Here is a 13,987-nt window from a genome sequence, read left to right on the forward strand (position 1 = left end):
AGGTCCCTGCCTGGTCAGGTCAGCTTCTTTCCACTCCTTCAAAGTGTCTGGAAATCTTCTGGGCTTTCACAGTGCAGTCCTCTTCCCTGCCTGAAACACAGGCCCTTTCTCCTGGAGTCTCAACCCACCTTGACGGCCTGTTAGGGGACACCCATCCCCAGCCTGAGTGAGAGGCCAACAGACAGTCCCACCCTTCTCTTCCACCAATGCAGCCTCCAGGTCTATGGGAGGAAAGCTATTTAATGTCTGCTGGATGGAATCTGGACCGTGAATTCCAAAAGGGAAGGACCATGTCTGCCAAGAGCAGGACCTTGCACTTAGTAGATCCTCAATAAACATTTATCAAGAGAATGAATAAGTAAATGAAGGAGTGATTGAAAAATAAATGGGGATGGGGTGAGGGGCCTCCTGCTCTGGTATCTGTGGTTCTGAGGTTCTATGTTTCTGTCCCTGGGCCACATCTGCCTCCATTAATGTCCTTGGGTAGTATTTTGGGAGGAGAATCTGAGATGCCCTAGGGATGACCTCAGCCAGAAATCTGCCCTTCTATGGCCATTTTAAAGATGGGAAAATTGAGTCCCAGAAGAGGAGGGACTTGCCCAAGGCTATAGAACAGGTCAGTGGCAGAGCCAGGATGGGAAGCCAGGAAGGCATGACTGTAAAAGTGCCCAGAACCTGGCCACCTGCATGAGCTCAGCAAATTGTATGCCCTGTATCCAGAAGGAGACAAGGAAGGAGAAAGATGTTAGCTTTTGGCCTCATTTCTCAGGTTGCTATTCCCGGGATAAACCACCCCTGGGGTCCTGGTTACAGTTGTTGGTTGGGGTCCTCAGAGAGCAGGCAGACCAAGGGTCTCAAACTCACAACTCTGGGGCCAGACTGAGAACACAAATAAGTGAAGTGCGCTGAATGTCAGATGACAAGGAGTGGTGAGGACTGCTTCAAATGTGAGGGGAGGGTGCCTGGGTAGCTCAGACAGTTAAGCATCTGACTTCAGTTCAGGTCATGATCTCATAGTTTGTGATTTCGAGCCCTGCATTGGGTGAGAATGAGCCCCACTTATGGTAAAAAAAAACAAACAAACCCACAAGCCCCACTTTGGGTAAGCCCTGCTTCTCTCTCTCTCTTTCTCTCTCTCCCTCCCTCTCTCTGCCTCTTGCTCACTTGTGCTCCCCCCCCTCAAAAAAAGGGCTCTTTTAAAAAAAAGTGAGAGGAGAGTTTGTATAAAGCCATCCAAATTCAACATAAACAAAGGCACTGTACCAGCCAAATACAACACATCTCTGGGCCCCCCTTGGCCCTCAGGCCAAGAGGTTTGGACCTACACATGCCCAGTCTCATTGCTTCCTAGAAGAGTGGCACCCAGAGAGAAGATTCACAACCTCCCCATCTCACTGTGGCCCTTAGAGGGCCTCCCAGGGCTGCAATGGGGAGAGACAAGGGTTTTGCCGGGTGTGGGGGGCCCCATGCAAAAGCCCCTCTGTCCTGGAAAGAAGCTGCAGGCACCAGGAGAAGAGGGGGTTCTGTCCTCAGAACTGCCTCCCCCAAGTCTTACCTTTGACGAGGGTATGCTTGTCCGTGGGGGAGGAGCGAGCCAGCACCCGTAGCTTTGGCCAGATCTTATCAATTCGCTCTTGTTCAATCTGGAGAGGGATGGGGGGTCTGAGAGAGAAGCTGAGGCCTAGACAAGGGAGGGGACTCACCCAAAGTCACTGGGCTCTTAGTGGCACGCTGGCTGGCTTCTGCACAGTCACGCAGCCCCCATGCCTCCCAGTCTCCCATCCTAGCTCATCCCTCTGTGGACTCTTTGTGCTGGGTACGTACCTCCCCCTTCTCGTTGCGGATCCTCCGGTTAAACTCCTTGCCCTCCAGGCACAGAAAGTCCTCCCCAGGATGGATGATGCCACACTTGATGGCGATGGCCCGGGCTGTGTTGATATTGTCACCGGTGACCATGCGGACTGTGATGCCCGCTCGCTGGCACTTGCGGATGGCTTCTGGGACCTGGCAGGAGGGCAGGAGCCATGGGAATGAGCACCACCTGGGGCAGGCCCTCACTGCCCCGTGGATTCCAGAGTGAGCCCTGCTCACAGGCAGCCCTATCATAAGGAGCCTGGATGACCATGAGATACCGATAGCATGCATGGAATATGGGCCATCTCCTCCTTTCCTGTGCCCATGGCAGGCATTGTTAATTGATCACAGAATCTTGTGATTAAACCCTGATGTGGTCTCAGAATTCTCAGTAGAGCCTCAGGCAGCTACCACCTGTCACCATGATAGTCTGTCCTGAGATGAAACCACTGGCTATCCTGACTTGGGCAAGGAATTTGAGAAAGACCCCAATAACACCCTCTCAGATCTGGCCCCAGGCGGGAGTAGAATACTCTACTATTGCATGAGAATGTGCTTTATCCGCATGCACAGCTTTATCCACATGCACAGTTCCTGCAAATTCAGTGACAAGTATGTTTGTGTATTTTTAGATTTTTTTTGGGGGGGGGGGTTGGGGGGATACTGCACTTGGGAGCATTTTATTTACAGAATGTGACACTGGCTTAGGATACATACAAATGATTATGCTTCCTGTAAAACAGGACATTCCCCAGAGAGAGTAAGGACTGCCTCCTGCCCTGACTGCAATGATAGACTGATGTCTGGGCCAATCAGGCCAGAGTAGACCCAGCCAATCAGCAGGTGGCAGCACCCTCCCCTCTCTCCCCATCCCCCCAGTCCCTGCCCCTGTACAGAGTTGTGGATTTATCTGCCCAGCAATTAGGATGCAGAAACCAGCCTGGAGCTGCCACAGCCCTTTACACACAACACAGATCAACTGAACAAGTGATTCTTACCCATGGGCAGTGACAAATGATAAAATAATAAGGTAATATTTGCTATTTGCTGCACAAAGTCTCTGAGTGGAAGAGGACACGTCAAGGGCAGAAAGTCCGGTTGTATCAAAAGACCAAAGCACTTTAGAATCTCAGGCTTGGATTCAGGGAGTCTGTCTCCCCCTCATCTCGTACCCATAGTGTCTGGGAGGTCACTCCCATCCCCGCTCTGCAAAGTCGCTGCTGAGAGGGTCTGGTGATTATTTGATTACTGTGGCTGCTCCAAAAAGATATGTTAAAGTCTTGGGGCACCTGGGTGGCTCAGTCGGTTAAGTGTCCCACTTCGGCTCAGGTCATGATCTCACAGCCCATGGGTTTGAGCCCCGTGTCAGGCTCTGTGCTGACAGCTCAGAGCCTGGAGCCTGCTTCGGATTCTGTGTCTCCCTCTCTCTCTGCCCCTCCCCGCTCCTCTCTCTCTCTCTCTCTCTCTCTCTCTCTCCCTCTCTCTCAAAAATAAATAAACATTAAGAAAAAAAAGATATGTTAAAGTCTTAACCCCCAGTGCCTGTGAATATGACCTTACTTGGAGATTGGGTGTTTATAGAGGTAATTAAGTTGAGGCCGGTAGGGTGGCCCTCAGTCAGTGTGACTGGAGTTTTTATGAAGAGGGGAAATTTGGACCCAGACACACACGCAGAGAATGTCATATAAAGAGAAAGGCAGAGATTGGGGTGTTGCTGCCAAGGACCAGTAAAGATTGCCAGCAAACCCCCACGAGCTGGGGCTGGGGGAGGCATGAAGCAGATTCTCCCTCATGGCCCTCAGAAGAGATCAACCCTGCCAACACTTGATCTTGGACTTCCAGCCTCCAGAACCGTGAGAGAATCCAGTTCTGTTGTCTGAGCCACCCAGTCTGTGCTATTGCATCATGGCAACTAATACAAAGAGCCAGAACATTGTTTCAAAACCTGACTGTGGACAGCTCCTGCCTGCTGGTCCCCTTCCCGCCCTCAGGAATTTTAGAAACAAGGATTGATCTTGAAAATATCTAGCCTCTGTCCACCCCCGTCCACAGCATCTGCTATTCCCTCAGCACAGAGCGCCACCATTCCAAGTGGGGGCCACTGCCCAGCCCCTCCCCAGTCTCCCTGCCTCTGGCTTCGCCTGTCTTCCGTCGCTCCCCTACCTGACCTCCAATGACCTGCCTAGAGTTCAGCCTGGGGTGTCACTCCCTCCCAGCTGCTTATAGAGAAAATCAAGACTCCTGAGCATGGCCATCTTGTGGTAGAGCAGGGAACGAACATCATGAAGAGGCAGGGTCCCGGCCAAGGTCAGGAGAATGCACCCTCCAGCTACCAGAATCGTATAAGAGACCAGGTCTGTGGTGAGAGGTAGTGATCTCCCTGTCACAAGGGCTGGAGTAGGGTAAGCTGACCACGGGTCTCCTCTGGCTGCATTTCCAGGGCCTGAGGAAGAGCCCACTTGGGGCTGGGCAGGGGGCACATGAGCAAGGCCTCTGCCTCGTGCCATAGCTGCTGCTCACATAGGCAACCGTGACCTCTTTTTACAGAGCCAGAGGGAGTGGGGATGTGGAGTCTCCAACATCCTGCTTACATAATTGATCGATGTCCTCAAAATGGCTGTAACCCGGGCTGCAGCCCCCTGCTGTCTCCTGTTCAGAGGAACAGAAAGAGCCACTGCTCTTTCGGGGACATCCACCTGATCTGGCTCCTGCCCTCAAAGGAATAGTTTAGGTTTTGTTTGGTTTAAAGACGCTTGAAGTCTTGGAGTTGGAAGGGACTTCAGGTCATGACTCTGACTCTCTCCTTGTTGCCTAGCTCTCCTGCTAGGCATCCCAACAGATGGCCAGCCAGCTTCTCCTTGTAGGTCTCTGGTGACAGGGTGCTCACTCCCTCCCAGGCTGAACGCTCCACAGTGGAACAAGTCTATCATATCCTTTCACAGAATCGTTCTTTTTTTCAGATGAGAAAGCAGTTGCTCTGGGTCAGAGCTGTACCCTTGTAGGAGGCAGGGTCTTTGGTAAAGATCTCCGTACAACGGGCTCTGGGAGCAAGGAGAAGGGTGCCAGTACTTCAGAAGGAAGTAGATGCAGAGGAGAAATCCGAGAAAGCTTCCTGGAGGAGGGGACGTTCGAGTTGCTTCTGTTCAGCTAACACTAACTGAGGCTCTGGTGCCTGGCACTGTGCCCTGGCTGGGGCTACACAGGTGACCACTTCATTGTGGCCCAGGCCACAGGGTTCTGTCCCATGAGAGACACTAGCACAGAAGGTGGGAAGGGTGCTGGAGGAAGGTGTGGCAGGTGATCTGGAGGGGCTGAGGCTGTGGGGCAGGAGCCGGTGGCCATGAAGCTGGAGAAAGGCTCGAGGTCAGAAGGTGCTGGAATCAGGGGCTTGCTCCTTCAGGCCTGGGAACCGTGGTAAGTTCTGAACTAGTGATAAGGTGACTGGCACTGTGTTTTAGAAAGACTAATACTTTTTAGGCTGTCTCGGGAGCTGCAATCTGCCTGCATGGAATCCTCACCCTCTGGGGCTCCCCAAAACAAGCTGGCTCAGGGAGAAAAAAGAGGCAGCTCATTTTTATGGCCCCCGCGCTTTCCTCTGTATGGTGGAGGCTTCTCTCCCTCTTGGAGAGAGGGCTCAGGGACCAAAAGGCTGGGCTGGGCTTTGCCCTGGGGTTCCCCCTGAGCGTTGGCATCCTCATCTGTAAAATGGGGATGATAGTCTACACCCCTCAGCGAGGCTGGACGATGCCATGACAGGGGTAAACAGTACCACGCATGGAGCCAGCCATGCTGGTGGTGGCGGTGGGGAGCCTGGCAACACACCTGACCATGGTCTTCCTTGCTTGTTCTTCCTGCTCTGGGAGAGGGGGAGGGGTGCAGAGGGTGTGGATGTAGATGTGGTGGGGGTGGGGCATAGCTGGTGTCGGGGACTTGGAGGGGCGGCCATTTGTTTGGGGCAGTGGGATAGTGTGGACGCTTCACCATGATTTCTGGGCCAGGTGCCTTCGAGGTCTGTGACCTGCCTAGAATGTGGGGGGATTCCAGAAACACCCCAGGGCATCTCCGACCTCCTTGAGATACTCCACCTCCTTTCTGGGCGGCGGCCCGTGTACCTGGACGTCTGTGTTGCGCTTCGGTCTGGCTTGAGGCTCTCATGTGCTTTGGGTCTACTACTCTTGCCTTTTTACCAGGCATTTCATTAGGCTGTGGGCTCTGGGGGGCAGGGACTGCTGACCGAGGGGCATGGCACAGGGTAGGTGCTTCGTAAATGTGGGTCATCACGAACAGTCTCTCTGCTTACATCCCTCAAAGCCTGACCTGGTGAACGGATTTGGATGGGGACATGAGACCCTTCACAATGTCGCTCCAGGCTCCTCTTCCTAGCCTCCAAAGTGGGGTATTCACTAGACTCCAAACACTTAGCATCCCTTCCTGGACACCTCTCTGCGTTTGTCCACGCTGTTCCCTCTGTCTGGAACGCCCTCTCTCCCTTAACCTGTGTGTCAAAAGTTTCTTCTCTTTCAGGTGAGTTGCCTTCTCCTCATGAAGCCACTCTGGGTTCCTCCAACCCAATGGGGTGCTTCCTTAAACTGCACCAGCATTTCCTTGTATTTATTCATTCATCTGTTTGGCAAATAGCTACTGAACATCTAACTGTTCTGGCCACTGAGGATCCAGAGATGATGAAGACTCAAGCCACAAGGGCACCAATCTGGTTGAAATAGACTTTCCACATAGATAAAGTAGCTGTAAAATTTCAAAAAAAAAAAAAAAAAAAATCCCTTCCTTTGCTAAAATTATCCAAGATTTTTCTCACTGAGGAAAAACAGCCAGGAAATGGGCGCTTCCTGTTTTCATTAAATAAAGGCTTTTAAACATCTGTTGTTTCTGGTGACACCCGTTGTCTGTGACTTCAAGGGCTCCAAACACCCCCAGATAACCCGGCAAATCCCAGACTGCTGCTCTTCTGATGGCTTTATCTGCAGCGGCTTCGATCAGCCTCGGAAAGTGTACCCGAGGGAGCATCCTATGTGTTGTCTGGGGGGTGACGGGCAAGTCTGTTTCGATCTGTTCCGTTGTCTCGCTTCTTGAGGGAGGAAGGCAACGTGATTTGTCCCCTTGACAGATGGGAAAACTGAGGGAGGCAGGGTTTGTGCTCCAGGGGCAGCTGCCCAACAAATCTGAAAATGTTTGTACGACCCTAGAGGTGGTCCAGCCTGAGGCTTCCGCTCCGACCAGCCTCACGGTGGCCTGGGAGAGCTTGCCAAAAACTGTGGGCATAGACACTCTGCGAAGGTCACCCAAGAAACTGTGAGGCAGAGACCAGGGGACTGGGGGTGGCATGGGAGGCTGCTTCACCCCTTCTGTGCTGTGGAACCGTTTGAATTTGGCTCTGTGTGTATCAATCACCCGGCCTAAAAACCAAATAGATCAAAAGCCATCCCCACCCCCACTGGGAGATGCTGAGTCAACAGGTCAGAGCTTTTATACTTTTAAGCAGTGCCACCAGCAACCCTGCTATGTGTCTCTCACTTGGGAATGTCCTACTCTCTCACTGTTCAGATGGGAGATCCTGGCTCCTGTGGGGCAAGAGGCTTCTAAGGCAGGGCAGCCCCCATGCTTGTCCTTTGGGGGCAAGGGAAGGTTTCTGGGTGCTTGGGTGGATGGCTCCAGGACTATCTCCAGCAGTCGGCTGTGGGCGCTGCCACGGGTCCTGAGCAGACCAATGCCAAACGTGGCCTACGCTGGTCTCATGAGTCCGAACGTTTAGGAGTATGTGCAGAAAAAACCTGTGGACGCTATAGGGAAACCGAGGCTCCAAAAGGTGAGGCAACTTATGTCAGGTTGGCAGCAGGCTGGATTCCCAGCCTCTCCAAGCCTGCTGGTAGGGTGCCTACCTCGGGCCGCACGGGGTCCTCGATGCCCACCACACAGATACAGGTTAGGTCGTTGAGGATGTCATTCTCATTGTCCCAGTCAGGCTCCGGGCTGCTGGGGAAGTCACGGTAGGCCACACAGATGGTGCGGAGCCCATCACAGGCCATGGGCTCGATCACCTTCTTCACCATCTCATCCCGGTCGCGGGGCCGGAAGACCCGGGGCTCCCCTGCCCCGTTGAGGATTTTGCAGCACCTGGGGGCAGATGGGAGGGAGATGGGTAAGGTCCAGCTGAGGGCCCAAGGATCCTCCCTCTGACCAGCTTGAGCTCACCTCCCCCTCCCCAGTGATGCTCAGCTGGCCGTGGTTGGTCAACTAGTGTCCATCCAGTTCAACTCCCATAATGCTTCAGGGCTGGTCCAGGCCCCTGGGCCCCAGGGAGGGATGAAATCAAGACCAGCCAAAAAGAAATCAGGCAGCCTTCTTATAATATTTGCCCCAGTCCATTCAGCAAGAGCACATCTACTTTGATCTGTTTTATATTCACAAGATTTCATCTGAAAAAATTGTTCCACAACTAAAGTGATTTTCGAAGGGGAGGAAACTTAGTTATGCTAGTGGTTCTGGACCTTGCTTGCACATTACAATGGTTTGGAGAAACACTGAATAAATAAATACCCGCGTGTGAGCCCTGCCCCAGAGGTTCACCCCAACTCAGTTTGTCTGGGGTGAGTTCAGGAATCAATGTTTTTTCTTTTTATTTATTTATTTATTTATTTATTTATTTATTTATTTAATGTTTATTTTTGAGAGAGACAGAGACAGAGCTTGAGCGGGGGAGGGGCAGAGATAGAGGGAGACGCAGAATCTGAAGCAGGCTCCAGGCTCTGGAGCTGTCAGCACAGAGCCTGACGGGGGGCTCGAACCCACGGCCCGTGAGATCATGACCTGAGCCGAAGTCAGACACCCAACCGACTAAGCAACCCAGGTGCCCTATTTTTTCTTTTTTTTTTTTTTAAAGCTCCCTGGGGTGATTCCAGCGTGGAGCTAGAGTAGACTAGGTCACGATGAAAATCACTTTATGCTAAAGGAAGTAAAATGAGGGAGATTTAACACTGATGATGGGGAGCCCTTCCTGATGATCCAGTGATGTAGGGAGGAGGATGGGGAGGGCTCTCTGCAGACATTTATAAGAGGAAACGGGGAGAAAAGCAGTGGGCGAGGGACCCTGGAGGTGGTCCTGCCGTGGGACATTGGGCAGGGCCCTCCCCACACCTCTGAGTGCCAGATGGCCCTTCGGCCCAGCCTGTAGGACAGCCCGTGCTTCATGACTTGGTGGTCCCCGGCTCCCCACACCCCTCCCCGACCACGCGCGGCTTACTTCTTGAGCACGATCTCAGAAGCACCCTTGCTGTACATGCGGAAGCTCTCGTCCGGCAGCTTGATGACTGTGCTCATGGACTTGCGCACAGAGTTGAAGGTGTACACCTTGTACAGCTTCTCCTCTGGCATCTGGGTGCGCACGGGCTCATAATCCTGCTTCAGGTCCAGCACGAAGCCCAGCAGGCCGCACTCTGTCTTGTTGCCCACCTGCCGAGGCAGGGCACCCTCCTTCTCCGGGGGCTGCAGAGAGAGAGGCCCAGGTGGCTCACAGGGGGTTGCTGCTGAGGCCCTGGGGCCGAGCCACCCCCTCCCCTTCTCAGAGAGCCCTGTGTGCCCCCTTCCCACCACCCACACCCTCAGCCCTCTCCATCCAAGACCCAATCCTGGCTCTGGATGAAAGGAGTTAAGCAAGATCTGTGTTTTAAAAATCATGAACTCAGGGGCACCAGGGTGGCTCAGTTGGTTAGGCGACCGACTTCGGCTCAGGTCATGATCTCACGGTTTGTGAGTTTGAGCCCCGCGTCGGGCTCTGTGCTGACAGCTCAGAGCCGGGAGTTGCTTCAGATTCTGTGTCTCCTCTCTCTACTGCTCCTCTGCTCACGCTCTGTGTCTCTCTGTCTCTCAGTAATAAATAAACATTAAAAAAATTTTTCAAAAAAAAATCACGAACTCTTTCGGGGCACCTGGGTGGTTCAGTCAAGTAAGTGTTCTACTTCAGCTCAGGTCATGATCTTACCATTCGAGAGTTCGAGTCCCAAGTCAGGCTCTGCACTAAAGGCTCAGAGCCTGCAGCCTGCTATGGATTCTGTGTCTCCCTCTCTCTCTGCCCCTCCCCTGCTTGTGTGCTCCCTCTCTCTCTCAGAAGTAATAAATGAATAAACTTAAAAAATATATAAATCACGAACTGTTTCAAACATAAAAGCAGGATAGAGAATAATTAAAGAAACACTGGTGTACCCACCATTCAGCTTTGTAGAACCTGAGAAATAGGCCATATTAGCTTCAGATTTTCCCTTTTTGAGAAGGAAAACATGACAGATACAGGTGAATCCCCCTGTGTATCCTTCCCAGTCTGCAGAATCCTCCCCTCCTCCCAGAAAGAACCTCTGTGTCAAATGTGGCATTATTATTACCCTGTGTGTGTTTTAAATGTTTATTTTTATTTATTTATTAAAATTTTTTTTTTAATTTTGAGATAGTTCTAGATTCACATGCAATAAGAAATACACTCTTCCTTCAGTTTCCTCTAGTGCTCACCTGTGTATGACTACAGTACAATGTCACAGCAAGACACTGACACCGATACAATCAGACCCACCTCACTCAGACTTCACCGGTTTTACATGCACTCACGTGTGTGTGTTTAGTTCTATGCAACGGCATTGAGTGTGGATTCCCACGACCGCCAGCAGGAAGATACATGAAGATACACACAGTTCATGACAAGGATCTGATCCCTGTGACACCCTTTTTAGAGCTGCAGTCACCTCCCTTCCCCCCCACCCCCAGCCCTGGCAGTCACTAGTCTGTTCCCTATCTTTATCATTTTGTCATTTCAAGCCTGTTCTGTAAATGCAACCATACTGTATGTGTAACTTTTGAAGACTGGCTTCTTTTCACTCAGTATAATCTCCTTGAGGTCCAGGCAAGTTACGTGTGTGTCAACAGCTTGTCCCTTTTTTTTTTTTTTTTTTAAATTTTTTCGATGTTTATTTGGTTTTGAGAGAGAGAGAGAGGCAGAGAGGGAGGGAGACGCAGAATCCAAAGCAGGCTCCAGGCTGAGCTGTTAGCACAGAGCCCGACGCGGGGCTCAAACCCACAAACCGCGAGATCATGACCCAAGCTGAAGTCTGATGCTTAACTGACTGAGCCACCCAGGCGCCCCTGAAACTGCTATGTTGTAAGTCAAAATGGTCAATTACATGTAGCCTAACCTACTGCATGTATGTGTGTGTAAGGAGACTGTAGACATTCTTCTAAAAGTTGTTTGCTCATGTAATTGCACTTTGAGAGGCACCTGTGTTTATGGTTCTGATTTGTTCTTTTTTTTGACTGTTCTATTGATTCCCTTCTATGACTAAGGCACAGTTTACTTTTCCCTTCTCCTGGTCCCTTCCGCTTTTCCTTCTTTCTACTCACTGATCTGACACACACTCTTTAGCACCGGCTGGGTGCTGGCCCTCTGCCAGGTGCTGGGCTGCATGAACACAAACTCCCACCCTGGGGTCTCAGTGAAATCATCACTCACCTCTCCCCCAGCACCTCTCACTTCCTTGTGTGGCTGGCTGAACACAAGCTGTTTCATGCCTCTGTGCCTTTGCCTCTGCTGTTCCTTCCCCCTCCCCTGCAAGGCAAACTCCTCCATTCCCTTTTTACTTTAAATTTATTTATTTATTTTTGATACAGAGAGAGAAAACACAAGTGGGGGAGAGGAAGAGAGAGAGAATCCCAAGCAGGCTCCGCACCATCAGCGCAGAACCTGATGTGGGGCTCGAAACTCACGAACCTCAAGGTCATGACCTGAGCTGACATCAGGCGCTTAACCAACTGAGCCAGCCACCCAGGCACCCCTCCTCCTTGCTTTTTAAGGGCCAGCTCAAATATCACAGTGTCTTTGACAATTGCTTCATGGGTCTGTCTCCCCCTGAATAAATGAGTTATCAGATTCGTTTCTCTGCAGGGTTCTCAGGACCAGCATAAAGCCCAGCACACAGTGGGCACTTACTCATTGTTGGCGGGATGGCTCCATGCAGATCAGAATGGTGGGAGAGGTTAATAGGTAAGAACAAGAAACCACCACGTGGGCTAATGGTGGGATTAGCCGGAGGGAATGGGAGGTGAACTCACATCCACCTGCACCCACACCCACGTGCATGCACTGCTCATTTTCCTTGCATAAAATTACTATGCAGCATCTTAGGTGGAGGTGGCTTGGGAGTGGTAAAAGGCACCACAGATAAACTGAAACCCTAGAGAGATTTAGAAGACGAATATCTACCTATGAAATGCCTGTGCCAACCGCACCCCACCCCCCCACTCCCGCCACCGCCATTAGTGGCTTTGCATGGGTCTCAAACCAGCGTTGTCCAGGAACTCTGTATCCTCAGCCCCAGCCCCTTGTCATATTGCTCTAACAATCTTCACAGACAGGAGAAGGTGGGGTCTGGGAGATGCTGGCATGGACCACTTGTGCAGGGGACAGGACGGCGACGGGACATAGCCCTGGCCAACTCCCCCTTCCACAGTTAGGGCTCAGGCCTAGGGAGCCCACCCAAGCGCTGTGGAGTCACTGGCATTGATAATGCGGTGGTCTTGAGACTTAGGGATTCATAGGAAGGACAGAGCCTTAAGCTCTTGTCCTCAGTTTCTCTGTCTGTAAAATGGAGAGACTAGAGCAGATGATCTCTAGCTGAGAGAAAAATCAACCATTTGCAACCCTTTTCTTCAAGTGGATCATGGTGAGGGATGCTGCAACAAGGTGGAGGCACAGTCCTCAGCGGTGGTTGAGGGCTCTGGGCGGGAACAAGGCTTAGAACGCCCTCCCTGCTCCCACGCCAAGCAGAACTATGTCTCCAGCACCATGGGCCTTGGAAGGCTCCCCACTCCTGGGCTCTTTGGTGGGATTTGATCTGGAAACAAAGGAACCTTTGGTACAGCTTCCCATTTCTGATGTTTGTGAAAATAAATTTGAAGCACTTCCCTTTGTCTCTGCAGCGTGGTATTATGTTGTGCTTTAAAAATGATGTATTTATTTACTTACTTTTAATGTTTTCTACATTTTGATAATTAATCTTCTGGTGACCTCCAGAGTTTTATGTATTTTCCACAACAGTTTTTCTCCCCTCTCCACCAATGAAAGAAAATGACGGCTCGGAGGGCTTAAATAAAAATGCCTAATTACTTCTTTGCCCAAGAGAGCTGAGCAGTTATGCCTTCAAAATACCCGGCATTTTATTACCCTCTGTGAGATATTTTAATTTTCCTTTAAAAGGATTTCAAACAATCCATGGTTGCAAATGGCAGAGCTGCCTCCTACGTAATTCAATTTGTTTCCATGAACTTGAGCTCTGACATCGCCCACGTGCATTACTAAGAAGCAGAGGCCCATCCCTTTTTTTCTTTTGACTTTTTTTTTTTTTTTTAAATCTTGACAAACCCAGAGATTTTGCTATTGCTGTAGACTTTCCAGGAGCTTTTTTATCTCCAGGGCTCCAATTCTATAAGGGAGTTAAGGCATCAGTATTGTTTCCATTTTAACAGACAGGAAGCAGGCCCACGTGGAAGTGACTTGCTCTTGATCACAGACCTGCGGAGGGGCAGGCCTGGGGCTGTCCCCAAGCTTCCTGGCTCCCAGGGCAAGAGCTTCATCCAGCACATTCCCCAGTGTGGTCCTGAGCCCTCTGGGAATGCTGGGTGCAGCCACAAGGCATAATTTTGAGAGGACAATTCATGTCCCTGTTTTGGGATGCTGGGGGGTGAACAGAAGCAAGGGCAAGGAATGATGACTTAAAGAGCTACAAGTTACAAATAACATCCGCACAAATGAGATTAAAAAAGCATAGCTGGCATGTACCACCCCACACTCACTAGGGTGGCTATTGTAAAAAAACAAAACAGAAAACAACAACTGTTGGTGAGGGTGTGAAGAAACTGCAACCCTGCGTACTGTGGGTGGGAAGGTAACACGGTGTTGCTGCCATGAGAAAAACAGGATAGTGGATCCTCAAAAAATTAAACGATGGAATTACCATACTATCCAGCACTTCACTTCTGGATATATACCCAAAAGAATTGGAAGCAGGAGCCGGAAAAGAGATTTGCATGTCCGCGTGCATAGCAGCGTTACTCTCAAAAGCCAAGAGGCGGGAGCAAT

General features: G+C 51.0%; 1 protein-coding gene across 12 annotated transcripts in view; it reads right to left on the bottom strand.

Annotated features, from left to right (window-relative positions):
- ATP2B2 (ATPase plasma membrane Ca2+ transporting 2) overlaps window positions 1-13,987 on the bottom strand; it is a 382,029-nt gene that overhangs the window by 19,970 nt on the left and 348,072 nt on the right. For all 12 annotated transcript variants that reach the window (XM_078442751.2, XM_078442752.2, XM_078442754.2 and 9 more), the window contains 4 exons: window positions 9,113-9,354; window positions 7,752-7,986; window positions 1,825-2,004; window positions 1,556-1,643 (listed from right to left, as the gene is read on the bottom strand). In XM_078442751.2, coding sequence (XP_078298877.1) covers window positions 1,556-1,643; window positions 1,825-2,004; window positions 7,752-7,986; window positions 9,113-9,354 — 745 coding nt within the window. The remainder of the gene's footprint in view (window positions 1-1,555; window positions 1,644-1,824; window positions 2,005-7,751; window positions 7,987-9,112; window positions 9,355-13,987) is intronic.

This window comes from Panthera onca, chromosome A2 (assembly GCF_046562875.1).
Source record: "Panthera onca isolate mPanOnc1 chromosome A2, mPanOnc1 haplotype 2, whole genome shotgun sequence".
NCBI lineage: Eukaryota > Metazoa > Chordata > Mammalia > Carnivora > Felidae > Panthera > Panthera onca.